The sequence below is a fragment of the Erithacus rubecula genome, assembly GCF_903797595.1.
Source record: "Erithacus rubecula genome assembly, chromosome: 3".
In the NCBI taxonomy this organism is placed as follows: Eukaryota; Metazoa; Chordata; class Aves; order Passeriformes; family Muscicapidae; genus Erithacus; species Erithacus rubecula.
Genome location: NC_136689.1, coordinates 20,433,717 through 20,448,003, shown reverse-complemented (window position 1 = coordinate 20,448,003; position 14,287 = coordinate 20,433,717). Strand labels below are relative to the sequence as shown.

Genomic DNA, 14,287 nt, shown 5'->3' with positions numbered 1-14,287 from the left:
TAACCTGTCAAGTGTCTAACAAAAAGAACACACCAGTTTTCATTATTTAATAATCTTAATTTTATCTGAGCAGAAGGCAGGACATTGTACACAGAACTGCTCGCATTGCTTTGGTCCCCCCAGTATTTCCTTCCAGAATGCCAGAACAGAAGTCACTTATTAAAGAAAATTACTTTCATACATAATTACTGGTTAGTAATTGTATTTCAAAAGGAAAAGCTTACTTATGCCTGTTGGGCCATCATCCTAGTTACTGGTATATGTGAAAGATACTGCCTTTAGAATTTGCTTTACCATGTTATTAATCATATTCAGTCAGTTACTGGCAAAATGATTAGAACAAGTAATAAATAAAAGCACATGTAGACACTGCATGCCTTTTCCTTCCATCAGCCTCACATCACACTCACATTCAGTTTTGATTTTTCAAATGGAAGTGGAAGCAGAGGCACACTGGGATTTATCTACCATTGCAAGGCTGCAGAGGGAGTGGTTCCCAGGCCCTCAGCCTCTCCCAGCCCCATCCAGGCACTACCCACTCCTGCCTTGATTCCCACCAATCTCCACCAATCTTCAACTGAGGCTGTTGCTCAAGCACAAAGGTTTTTTCTCCATTTCTGAAGTTTTGGCATCTGCCTCTTCCCACCTTCTCCTGCCATGGCCTCTATAGGTGGAGCTACAGGACTATCTACATGATACCAAACTACTAAAACCTGCTCCCAGCAGCCAGGAATCTGGTTTTAGTTTTATTTCCTTGACTACATATTAGAGATTATTTGCACAAAGATGACTACACTTGGGCACCAACTTGACTCCTTCAATGTTCCCCTAAGCATCACCATCATGCCATAACTCATCCACTTTGCTATCAGCACAGCTCAAATGGTGTAAGAGGTGGGCAGAGGAGTAAACAATCTATTCATTCCCTTTCATATGTGTAAGCCACCACATCCATTTTGAAAACACACACTAATAAATAAGCACAACTGTCTCCTATGATCCTCTCCACAGGAATCATGAGAGTGAGAACATACCTCAGTGAGCTACACTGTGAAGCATCAGAAGAAAAGCTTCTTTTCCTTTTAATGCTAAGGTCTGTCTAATACTCTGAAATTGTATCTGCACCTATTATGCAGGCACTGTACAGGGTAAAAAGCTGGGTTTGGAGGCTGACATTTCTATGGCAACACACAAAATATGGAATTCTTTGTCAGCAGTTAGTTAAGAACCAGTAGTCTGTAGTGCATTTAGTCTTTAACAATAATTTAAGCTTTGCAGCTGAGAATAAAAAGGAAGTAAAAATCAAATTGTCAAGGAATTTTTAAACTACAGAAATAGCTTAACCTTGAACTTCTGTGGTTTTCATGTCTGCAAACCAATCTCCATATCACACTGAATCTGGTCTAGAACCACATGTTCTGGATCTGATAATACAAAGCTCAAACCTTTGGGGGTGAGGAATGTGATCTCCTGAGCATGTCCATTCCTCATCCATAGAAAACCCACTAAAACTCATGGAGAAGTGTATGAAGTCCCAAGCCATTTGTGCAGCTGCATGCACTCCATATGCAGACCATCTCTCTGTCAGAGAGGTCAGAGGCACAAACTCACACTCAGTGTCAGATCAAGTGACAGGCTGTGAATATTTCTGTTAAATTATTATTTTTTTGTCAGTCACACACGGTTATGAATGTGGTGGCAGTCAAAAATTAGTCAAATTCACAACAAAAAGAAATGTTTTATTTTTAAACTATAAAACAGAATTTTCTTTGGGTGGATTATCACTGCTACCACATGGGAAGCTTAAATTTGAGACTTATATAAAACACCTTATTTGCAAACAATGTGAACAGGACAGGTAGATGTACAACAATCTGCTTATATTTTCTGCCTGACAGGAGCTGTTGCTCTCTCCCTATAAACACTATGAACAAAAAAAAAGCATCATTTCACCTCTACAAAACTGTAGTCAAGTTTAAGAAGGCACCAATACTGCTTACACGTAAGTACATCCTCATGACTTCTTCTGAGCACAGAAAACATTATCTTGATTTTGCTGAGGAAGGAACATCTGGAAATTCTGGTTCTACAAAAATCAATACAAATTTTACCACTGACAGCATAATGTCACCCGGAAAAAAACAAGTCCCAGACTTTCAAATGCATTTAAAAATCTATTATGGCATTAAATGCAGTCAGAAAGTGCCAACCAAGAAGAGCAAAGTACACAAAGTATTGTTTTTGATGAAGTTACAAGGACTTTCCAAAGATACTTTTCTCCATACTCTGCCATCACTTTAGATGAACACATGGCTGAAATTTCAGATACTGGGGAAACATCCTCCTTTGCAAAGAAACCAGTCATTTAAAGACAAGGTCACATCAAAGATGTACAACCATGAAGATGTGCAAGTGTCTGGGGAGAAGGAAGAACAGAGACACAGCACATGAAATAACATATTTTAAGGAGGATAAACAAAAGGGCTAAGGTTTAACCCTTCCACTCCAGAGTCCTTTGTCACACAACTGAAAAGAGTGTTGAAAATATTTTCTTATTATTAGAAGGGAATAATTAACTAGCAGCTGCATCATAATAATAAATCTCTCTTTCATATTATGCACACTGGAATATATGTGGAATTTTAGAGTCTTTCATACAGCTTCAGCTGTAGATCTACAGGTCAAGGTGCAACATAATGCCTTCATACTACATGGAATGAAACTGAGGACTTAAAATGGAAAATGCTGGACTTACAGTTTTGCTCACTGAATTCAATGAAAACCAGACACCTTAACATAACATAAACCATTTAAATGGGGGCTGAGGAGAATACAGCAGAGCAAGTGCTGTGTTATTCAGTCCAGCTGGTGGGAACTGGAGATGACACAGAAGGCAGAAAGTTTCATTTCTACTGGGATCTGTGGTATTTCTGACAAGAAACAAGGCTAGAGGACAAGGCTATAAAGAAGTTTTGAACAGAAATTTGGTGTCCAAGAATAGAGAGATTAATTATACTGCTGTAAATCCCAGCCAACATCAAGGCAAATATACACGGAAAAAGTCATGATCCCAACCATCTGTTTACGGATAAAGAAAAAATGATTTTTTCAGCTCCATCAGATTTTGAGAAATCCAACACAGCATTTGTTAGGAAAAAAACCCACCCAAACCCCCGAAAACCCCACTGAGCACTCCTGATTATAGAAATGAGAATCTCTGTCTCTATGTCCAAACCTTTTAAGTGCAGACAGTGAAATAAAACCGTGGTCTCACAGTAGTGTGAAACACAAGACATGGGTATGCCCACAGCATGGAGTGATTTAGTTGCATTTCAGCATGTCATGTAATGTCTCCATAACACCAGTGCATCTGTGTTTATTATTGCCAACACTCAGAAATGCTGCAGGAAACGGTGGTGGACCAACACAAGAACAAGGTTACACGTACTCACTTACCCTTGAAACATCTCCAGGGCATTACAGTTGATCTTAATTTTATTAATTATTCAAAATGGTACTATTGCTTTAATTTGCTTGCTGTGCACACAAGGCAGTAGGTTTGTTTCATAATGAAAAATCTCATTTGGAACAGTATGAAATAGATGCAGCAGATTGTTTTGTTTTGATGTCAGCCTGTTTTTTCTGGCTGCTTGTTTCATCAGTGTCAGTGGAGCCACTCTCAGCCTTAAGCAGACTATGCTGCTTCTCCTGCTTCTCTCCCAAGGATAGAAAGCATGGTCATGAAAATACAGATTGTTTATGGTAAACACCCGAAAAAGCCATTAGTTATTTTTGGCTGCCATAAGATGCAAATACGCCTCATTTTTGTGGAAACTACGAAAATCTCTGCACTTCCAGTCAGATGCATCTGGGTTCATATTAGTTCATCATGAGCTCAGCAAAAAGTATGAGATACTAAGGATCAAAATATCTCTTTAGTATTTCTGTCACTTCTACATGTCCCCTAAAAGTGAGAAGTACTTCTGCTTTTTAGAGCAGAAATTTTATTTCTTGCAGTAATGAAGACAGCCACAAGGACTCTAAACAAAAACAATGGCTTGCATGAACAAGTGTCCACTGTGCTGCTAATCCATGAGAGAGAAGTGCTGTAAGCACTTGGTAAGATAGTCACAGTTTTCTATCTGTGCATTTACTCACTGTTCAGGTAAAAACATGCAAATTTAAACCACTGGAAACCTATTAAGGAGAGACCGAAACATAACCATCACTGAAAAAAGAAGCCATGAAATGAAAGACAAAATCAGAATAATGAAGTTAGAGGTCCTGTCCTGACAAGGTACAGATATGGCAATGCAAATAGGTTACAACAACTTGTCTGCCAGCTAAGGATTTCCCCAGTATGGAGCCATCCCAGTCATTATCCATCCATCTCCCTTGACAGTCCAAGCACAACACAGGGATGTGGAATGACAGGATACCACCCTGTTCATGCTACATATGGCTAGTTTGACAGCCCTCAGGGTGTTAAAGTAGCTTGCACAAGATAGTGTGGCTGTTCTACTTATTAAATTAAGCTACTCTAATTTAAATTGGTTGGGATGTGGCCAAAATTCTACTAGAACTGGCATGCTGCAGTCAGGGCTTAAAATGCCTCTTTGTTCAACATCTTTGGTCACACAGAAAGATGCTTACTTCAGCTGAAGTGTGAGCTGGAGCCTGAGCATATCATCTTCAATACCTTGCTCTCCACAGCTTTGTGAAGCTAAGTGGCCTGACAAAGATGCATTTTGTTTAGCAGTCCTCATGCCTTCTCCTCCCAGTAACACAAGTGCTCCAGTAGTTTGTGGTGAATCAAACAAGGCTGGACTTGTCTCAACATTGGAAGCCTCAAGCCTGCAACACTTATTAACTAACCAACATCTGTTGATCTATACTAATACATATACTGCACACAATAGGGTAACTAGCTCTTTAAATACAAAATTAAAAACCATATTCCATACTAAGAGAGAGCTTTTGTGGGCTTACTGCAGGAGTATGGAAATTTGGCCATAAATGAGAAAGTTCCATAATCAAAATCAGAACCATTTACTTGCAATGAATAACTAGCAATGAGGCAGGCTGCAGCTCTAGCACAGCTGACAGGAAGGACTGGGGGAGGATTGCTTCTTATGGGGAAAGTAAACTCAATCTTCCCTTTGTTTGCTTGTTTTTTTTTTTGAACAAGGGAAAACAAAGTGGCTCCTAGAAGAATTAATTATTCAGTTTCAGGAAGAATGTAGTGAAACTTATTGCCAGGTCAGCCCAAGAGAAGTGTGATTTCCACAGTTAAAGGAAAAGCCAAATCCATTCATTGCACTCTTTTCTACTGTTCTATCTTATATTATGTTCAAATTTCCTCTTCACTAAATCGTACTGCTTTACCCTCTAATACAGGCCTGACAGAAGATTCATGGGCATGCTGTTTGAAAACACACCATGTTTTTCAGCAAACAGAGGCAGGTAACAAAAGCATTATTTCCCCCTTCATCTCTCTCTTCCTCCAACACACTGTTTTCATGCTTGTTCCTCTACTTCTAGCTGTGATCATCAGCTGGCTCAATACATTTGCTTGCAGGACAAATCCCCAGTGATTGTCTACACAGACCCATATTTCTGGCTCCTTTTTCTCTCAGCATCTACCTTTCTCACCTTCCATTCTCCTTTTTATCAACAACCATCTGGTAAATACTTCAGAAGGCACAGTACAATAACTGAAGGGGGATCACCAAGACAAGACTTATGCACTCCTTCGCCCTTTAAAATCTGAAGCTGTAAAAAGGCCAGTACAGTGTACCAGTTAGTAAAAAAAAAAAACAAAAAAACCCACCAAACTTAAAAAGAGTCTAAAACATGTCTTTCTGGGAAAACTCCTGGTCACAATGGCAAACACTATTCTGTAATACAAAACCTTGAGTGCATTTTGCAAATTTTATTAGTCATTCTGTCCTTTCAAAATGCTTAATGAATTTTTCTTTTTAAAAATTCATTTAAATCATTTGCATGTATTTTCCCCTCAGTATTAGTAAATCTCAAAGTGATTAACAAAAGAAGTCAGTACTAAATTTCCTATCTGGCAGGCAGGAAACAGAGCCTGAGCCAAGAGAGGGACTCAAGGTCAGACAGCTGGCTGCTGGCAAAGATAAGGCAAGTTTCCACTGCTACACACTTCCAATTCAATGCTGTAGTGAATATGTCTCTCTTCTCAGTCTGTGGGTGACTGCAGTTCTCTAAAGTTTTTAAACAAAATATTTAATAATTGAAAAATGATACTTTTACAAAAACTTTTGTTTAAAATTGGCACACAATGCTAAGTCAAGTATATTTCCATATATACACCATACATTACTCCATCAGTAAAACTCAACTGTCTCTCGTTTTAGACAGAAAACAAAAGCCATCCAGGGAGCCACGGCGAGATGTTACCTACCGAATTTTTGGTCAAACCTCCACGCTGGAACGTGTGCATTGTGTCTGAGGCTGGTGTCTGCTGGCAGAGGCACTGTCACGTAGACGGGGCCGTGCACGGGGACGGGGCTGCCGTCGCGGCTCAGGAGGTGCACGCTGACGGCGCTGACGGCGGCCAGGTCGAACCTGCTGCTGTTCCCTGACGGAGACAACCAACAGTGACCACAGCGCACGGAGATTAAGGGGTACCTGTGTGCCTCAACAACCTGTACTGCAGCAAGGGAATTCTCACAATGGTAGCAGCAAATTCCTCCCTGTCTTACAGAAGAATTTTAAACCAACCAATCAGCCAACCAACAACTCTCCCCCTGTCAAAAAAAATAAACCCAAGACACAAAATTGAAGGAAGATGTACATGGTCTATTTTTCACTTAATTTTGGAAAAATGTGAAGACAAAAAACTACAGTGCAAAAATCTCCTGCGTGTATTTTTTAATGTTAATTCACCTTAAATAAGTCTGTATGAGTAACACAGTTTCACAAAAAAAATTATCTTACAAGTCTTTATTATAACCTCAAATGCCTGTATTGTTAACTAGCAAACACCAAAATAAACAGTGGCAACTCACAAATGATCGGTCACATGTTTAAGAATGCCAGGTTGCATTTCCTTTGGCCTTTCACTGAAAAAACCATGCTAAATGGATTATTGACATAACCAATGTTATCTTCTTATCTAAGACAGTAATTATTTTTTATGTTTAAACTGGATGCCAATCAATGTTATTTCAAGACAACATACTTCTAAAAAGCATTATAACCCTTCAATGATTTAACCAAATGAATCAATGACAGGGATAAATATCCTAGATGTGTGTAAACAGGCAAAAAAACCCTCTTGAGTTTTAAAACTGAGATCTGCAGCTCAAAACAAGAGTAGTGATAACAAGAGTAGTTCAAATTGGAAGAGATGGAACTTCCAGTTTTGCAAGGAGCTGGAGCCCCACAGGTTGCAGCTGTTTAGAGCACCATCCTTGCTGCCTCTGTCATGCTGGCTCTGGGGCTGCTCTTCCTGCAGGGGGCAAATCAGGGAGGAGGAAGAGGGATGCCTGGCTGGCAGGGATGGGGTACTGCCCTCACTGTAAGCCTGGTGCCTTACTCACACTGCCTGTGAGGGAACATCCACACCCAGCAATGGTGCACAACACGTGATGTTCAGGTATCCTCAGATATCCTGGCCACAGTGCTCAACAGGATGAGCACTCATGGTGGGAATGGTGGGAAAGCATTGAGACCTTTATGATTTCTCACAATTCTGGTTAAATCTCGAGGAATGGCCTTTATTCAATTTGGTAATTGAGTAACAACTCACTAAATAAAGACGTCGTCAGGTGACAAAATTTTGCCCAATTTTAAATTCCTTGGATTTTGCAAGACTGGCAAACTGAAGAAATGGAAAATAATCAGAAGTAATGTTGCATGTGGCTCATTTATGAAAGCATCTAGTCTGATGGACACTTTGCCCAGATAGAGACACAGAGCTAACAGATTAAAAACAGACATATAAGCTTTGAAAATTCAGCTAGGGTGTAGGGGAAGGTTGCCAGCCTACCCATTCATGTGTAAACACAGGCTCCAGTGGTGCACAGTATTGTTCCCTTAACACCTCAGACTATAAAACAGCAAGACAGAGTGAGGGAAAAGTTGTTTCTTTATTCCTGATCATTCAATACACTGCCTCTGCCATGCACCTATAACTTCTGTCAGATTGATGCTTGACCCCAGGACTTGGGCCACTAAAGTTATTAGGCTGTATCAGAGAAATTCCTCTTGCCAAGTACTGTATTCTTATCTACACAAATTCCAAATGAAAGACGGTATAACTTCAGATTAATATAAAGGATTTAATAATGTTTTATTTTTTGCATCTTTTTTAGATATTGAAAGTTTTGATTTTTTCTTTTATTACTGTCTTGATATAGCATATATCTGTAAAAATTACTTTTCAGTCCCAGAAAATGCATTCTGATGGTGAAACACCATTTTTAATAAAGATGTACTAATACTTTGCTCAGCACTAGACAGAACAATTTATATTAGAAGATGAAGAAATTGTTGAAATCCACTGACCTCTAGCATGAAATAACTTTCCAATTTGCCACCTTGTACAGTATGCTAATACTCATTAAAAAGATAAAATGTTTCTCTTTTTTGTTGTGAAAGCAAATTAAAATCAATGCTTATGAAACTCTTCCATCCTATAAAACTGATAAGCACACACAGAGATTAAATGGGAATGGACTTCGATAAATGTCAGCTTTCATTTATTTCTTGTCATTTTTGACATCTGGTGACCTGTAAAGAGCTTTAAAAATAATCAGATAAAATTCACTGTCAGTTCAGACATGATGCTTTATAAAGAACCAAGCAGCCACTAAAAGCAAGAGGAGTAATGGTTACCAGCCAGCTTGGTCCATTGAGGCAGATGATGGAAAGTTTTGTTTAGTTTTAGTTTAGTAAAAGGACAAGATTTTGTGAAACCATCCTCCTTCTCTCCAACTGGTGATTAATATAAACAATAAGCTAACACTATACATGCTTGTCACTACTTGCAGTGAAATTCTTCAAACTTTTATGTTTACAACATGCTGATTCATACAATAAATTTTCACTGCTCTGTATTACTAATTCGACACTCAGTTGGGAATTTATGAAAAATACTGAACTCATAGAGAATAGGTTTTAGCTAAAACTACTATAAAGCCACTCTGAACAAATACTGAGGAACCTAAATGGAGGCACCTCACCAAAATGCTAGACAGACATGTAAATAAACTGTGGAATAACAGAGAAGTAATTGTGGGACAAGAAGGGAGAGAGGGAAGATAGTGTTCTGCAGAATTCCAAAATTTCCCATGCAAATCAATGGTAAGTTTTTTTAGAATTCTAGAATTTGTAAATATTCTTTTTCTCTTGAGAATGAAAATATTAAAAATCTCCAGCAGTTATTGACCTCATTTTTTATGCTTTCCAAAGTTTTCCAGGCCAAGTCTTCACCAAGTTACTTGCAGATACAGAAAAATATGTCAATTCAACTTTGGGATTTTAAAATTTCACGTTTCCACATCAGAAGGGGCTTCTACTAGAGATAGAGGACATTTCACTTCTACTATACTGCATAATAAAATACATTGCATTTGTAGTCTGTGTTACACCATACTGAATACTGCTGTATTTGGAAAACAAGGCTCTTCTCTGTCTCTTAAACACCATTTCTTTGCCAGTCCTTTTGATTTTTGATAATACAGTTTTACCTGAAAACTAAAAGTCAAATCCAGAATCCTTGTGCTCAAGCATAAAAGTTTCTGTCATGCAAGAATACAGAAGACTAAAAAAACCTAGGGCTGCATTGATGTGTTTTATAGGGGGCTAGGAGGTAAAGCAGGAGAAAGACAATACCCTGCTTGTGCAGTTCCCATGAGATGGAATCATCTGAAGCCTTGGCAAGACCTGGGATCACTAAATAAATGCAAGAATGGGAAGCTGGGTTGCTGAGGACTTAGGAAAGATTTGGAAAAGAGGAATCCCACACACATTGCCAGCAGTTTGTTCAGTTGGTTTACAGATAAAAAGAAAGGAGATGAAAAAGTAGACAAATGAGGGAGATCAAATGCATTCCTTCATTTTAAAAAAGATAAAGTGGTTTTGATCATGTCTGAGTATGAAAAGTCAGAGAAAACTGAAGGTTGAAGATGAGAATAGGAAAATGACTGGGAGATAGAATGAGATAGGATGAGATGTACTCACTGGAGCAGACAGAAGGATTGGAGTAAGGTTGCAGACACATTTCTTGTTGAAATAGAAAAGGAGATGTGCAGATTTGTTCAAAGGGAAGAAGGGGGAAGCTAGCAAGCTACCATTTACACACATGACCTAGCATTCAAAGTCACTTAGATCAACACATCACAAGTAAATGCATCCTGAGAAACAGCAGGGAGAGAGACCTTGAGGGAATATTCAGGCTCCTTCAAAGCAGGCTCAGCTATGTCTCTGCCATCCTCACAGGTGACTGTCTAACTCTGTCCAACACCCTCAAACAAATAATTCTACAGCTTAAACTACCCCACCATAGCAAGGTTTTCCTAATCACCAGCCTGAATCTCTCTTGCTGCACTGCATGGCCACTGATAGCATTCTAACCCATTACAGGCACAGAAAACAAATTATTCTCCTTTTCACACCAGCCTTTTCAGAATTTGAAGGCTTCTGCTCTTGATTCTGCTATTCTTCTCTTACCTATGAAACACCAATTATTTCATTCACAACTGAATGAAAAGTAGAAAAAAACTAGCAGGCAATTGCAGTCATAAAAATGTATTACAACTTTGAATTTAACAGTTGTTGTGTTTCTACTATGAATATTCATTGTTTTCTCTTTGTTGCTAGACCAATTTGCACACTTTGGCTGCATTCAAAAGTATCAACAAAGCCATTAAATAACACAGTATTAAATCATTGATACGTAGGCATTTTATTTATTTTTATAAAAAAAAAAAGGAAGGATTTTATGGCATACTCAAGTAAAATTTTTTCTTGTTCCTTCACATTAATTTCCATCTTTTATGTGCATATGCAGTGGATTTGGAGAATCAGCTCTGAACTAAAAATGTGACCAACTCGCCTGATCTCCCAAGGCCAAGGTGCTTCCATCTTTGTTATTCAGTGGCCTCAGTTAAAGGATAGGAGACCTTGCCCTCTTGCTCACTGGAACAGCATATTGGTAGGGCAGTTGAAAATATCATGCCACCCAAATTTGAAAGAATGTTTGCTGGAATAGGGAATGGAAAAAATTATAGGATCAAAAGTCAAGCCCTGGACCAATATGAAATCAGAGCAAAACCAAAGTAGTGGGTTACCTGTTCCATTTCCATCTAATCCCTGCAAATAAGGGAAACTGTCCACTTCCCAGGGTGAACTGGCTGCAGTCAGATATGCTGTCAAATCACTGTAGCTAGTGTTCTCTGGCAATTTCACAGATCTTCTTTGAAAGTGAACTTGTGGCTGAGTCCGTGCACCTAAAAATATTAAAAGTGGCTTTATATGCAAGGTGGGCAGAGTATTTAGGTGTTCATATTCATGGAAGCAATTTTACATTTTTTTCATTATAAATTGCAGTAGCTTGAGAAGGACAGAGACATCAGAAGGTTATTATGAAAGACAGAACAATAGTATTTTTACATTTATTTTGCAGTTGTCATTATTTTTCCACAAGTATTCCAGACCAATATTGTGGAGGCACCTACTGTCAGAAGCTTTTCTGGCTATGTTGTTTCTCCTCCACTTCCATTACATGCCTCTTTTAATTAGTATAACTGAAACCAAAACTAAGTTCAGAGATAGGGTATGCAAAAGCTTAAGAAATCATCCAGTTCACATATTTGTCCAAATTTTATTTTTCCTGAAATAGCAATATAAATGTAGTTTATACTTTTCAAAATGATTTTCTAAGAGACAGGTCTAGCTGTAGTCTGAATGATGTTATGTAGCTTCTGTGTTTAGAATTTGCAAAGCTTTTGTCATAAAAACTAACTCTAGAACTGAGACCAGTTGCTATTGAAATCACTGGACGAAAATGTTCACTTGATAAACCTTGGGTGAAAAGATTTTCCATATTTTCCTGTGCAAAGAACACATCTACAGAGAACCAGATTGTCATGTAAGATCTCTCTTTTCCTCTGTTTTGTACAGTGTTAGCATTCCTTTCAAGCTCACTAGGTGTTAATTGAAGGGTCTTTGCTGCAACATGATTTAGGACTGTTTCATGTACTATGGCATTTCATGTCTCATTTAAATCCCAGCTTATAAAGTCAATAGTCTTTTTCAAAGGATACTCAGCATTAATACTGTTTAGCAACACACAGCAAGACTCCATCTCCAAGTTGTGTGCACAACATGCAAATTAATTTTTAAATCAAAAGCTATTGTATTCTCCAGAGCTTATTTTGAATACACACAGAATACTTCCCACACAGCACAAAATCAAGAGGCAAGCAGTTTTCTTCTTAATTCATATTGGACTATGTGATTCAAAGATGTCAGCTCAAAACAATTTTGCATCTTTTCCCCCATTAGTCTCTGGCAGCACTTTTAGGTTACATGTAGCTTCACTGCGAGAAAGAATAACGAGCTTGACTTGCTCCTAAGCTTTGTAACTGCCAGTGTCATTAACCTAGAGACTGGAATCTTTTCTTGCATAATTTTCCAGCAGGAGCTCTAGCTGTGAGAAAACAAAACAGAACAAAATGTTGTATTGGCCAAGAAAAATGTCTGTGTACAGGAGGAAGTACCTCCAAAGAGCTGATCATTGTTTAGCTGCCATTTCTTTGACAATTCTGCAAGAAAAAGCTATAAAATTGTTTCTATTTTTTAATTTCTGAAACATTTAAGTGTTTACAGCAGGCTCTCAAGACTGACAGTATCTTTAAGTACTGAATATAGTTATTAAACAACACCTGTGTTGTTTAACAAGAGAAGAAATCTCTCTTATCTGATTTCTAGATATAAATGGAAAAATATATAAAAGATTAAGTAACTTGACTGCAACAAACCCAGGCAGGACTTATCTCCTGTGTGTTCTGCAATACTGTAGCAGTTTGCTGTACCTCAGGGACTGAGGTGCTCAGGCACTGTGTAACCCTGACTGCACTGCTGAGGGGCTCCTACAGCCCATGGGTATACACATCCACAGTAACAACACAGGGAGAAAAAAACACAATAATGAAACTACCATTAGGATTATCATCAACAGTTCAACGTAAAATTGCAGGATTTTATGATGTCTGAATCACAATGCCTAAGATGCATTATTCAAGTTGCCAAGAACCAGTGCTTTATTTCCAAAGATACAAACCAAGCAAAAATTAGAAACCAAGGAACTGTTGTTGAGTCTGCAATACAGTAGTTTATGACTTTTCGAGTAAAAAAAAAAAAAAAATTATGGATTTTAGCACTGAGAGAGCCATGAGCTGCCAAATTTTAAGTAGATAAGGAGAGAGCCAACCTCAGTTCCTACAATAGTACAAAGCCTTCTTATGGCTGAGCCCCAAAACCTGGCAGGAAACCTGTGCAACAACAAACTCAGATAGAAGCTTGGAGGATGAAGAAACAGCCTCCTCTGTGATAGTGCATACACAGACATTTAATAAATCAGTGCAGAGTAGTTAATTCACACCCTAGAAAAACAAATTCCTACATATTGATGTTCACCTAAAACCTGCCACTCACCCTGACTCTCCCCTCAGTTCCTCAGCTGGGTCTCCCACACCTGGCAAGAGACTCCAAAGGGGCAGAAGAATGGGAGCTTCCAGAGAAAAGCTTGTGAGGGAAGCAGATACAAAGGCTTTCACCTTCTGCCACCACCTTGGAAGATAATCCAATGTCCTCCTTTACCAAAGGCCATAGTGGATTTTGGGGCTTGTGTCTGGGAATAGATTTATTGAGGGAATTGGAAGTGGTAGAAACTTGTGCTGACCGGACAATTTTTAAGCATATTTTTCAACAAGCCATCACTTATCACTGGGAGTGGGTTATTAGTATTGCTTCTATTACTGAAGATACCTGGTTTGTACATAAGAATCCAGTTTTAACTTATAAAACCCAAGCACATTCAAGTGTAAAATGTGCATGTGAGCTCTTTCCACATGATGTGTGCCATGAGGTAAAGACTGCTGAGCACTGATCTTCCCTTCTTTAACAGCCTCTTGTCAACACATCAGCCAGATTTCAATGCTGTCAGCTCCAGTTTGCCAGTACACACCTGAGGATGTAACCTCAAGGAGTCCCTGTAAGGCACCTCTTGTCACACTGGATGTGTGACATG

The 14,287-nt window shown here is 38.7% G+C and overlaps 1 protein-coding gene across 2 annotated transcripts in view; it reads right to left on the bottom strand.

Moving 5' to 3' along the window:
- FAM171A1 (family with sequence similarity 171 member A1) overlaps positions 1–14,287 on the bottom strand; it is an 85,718-nt gene that overhangs the window by 14,268 nt on the left and 57,163 nt on the right. For both annotated transcript variants that reach the window (XM_079301707.1, XM_079301708.1), the window contains exons 5-6: positions 11,325–11,483; positions 6,431–6,607 (exon numbers count right to left, since the gene is read on the bottom strand). In XM_079301707.1, coding sequence (XP_079157833.1) covers positions 6,431–6,607; positions 11,325–11,483 — 336 coding nt within the window. The remainder of the gene's footprint in view (positions 1–6,430; positions 6,608–11,324; positions 11,484–14,287) is intronic.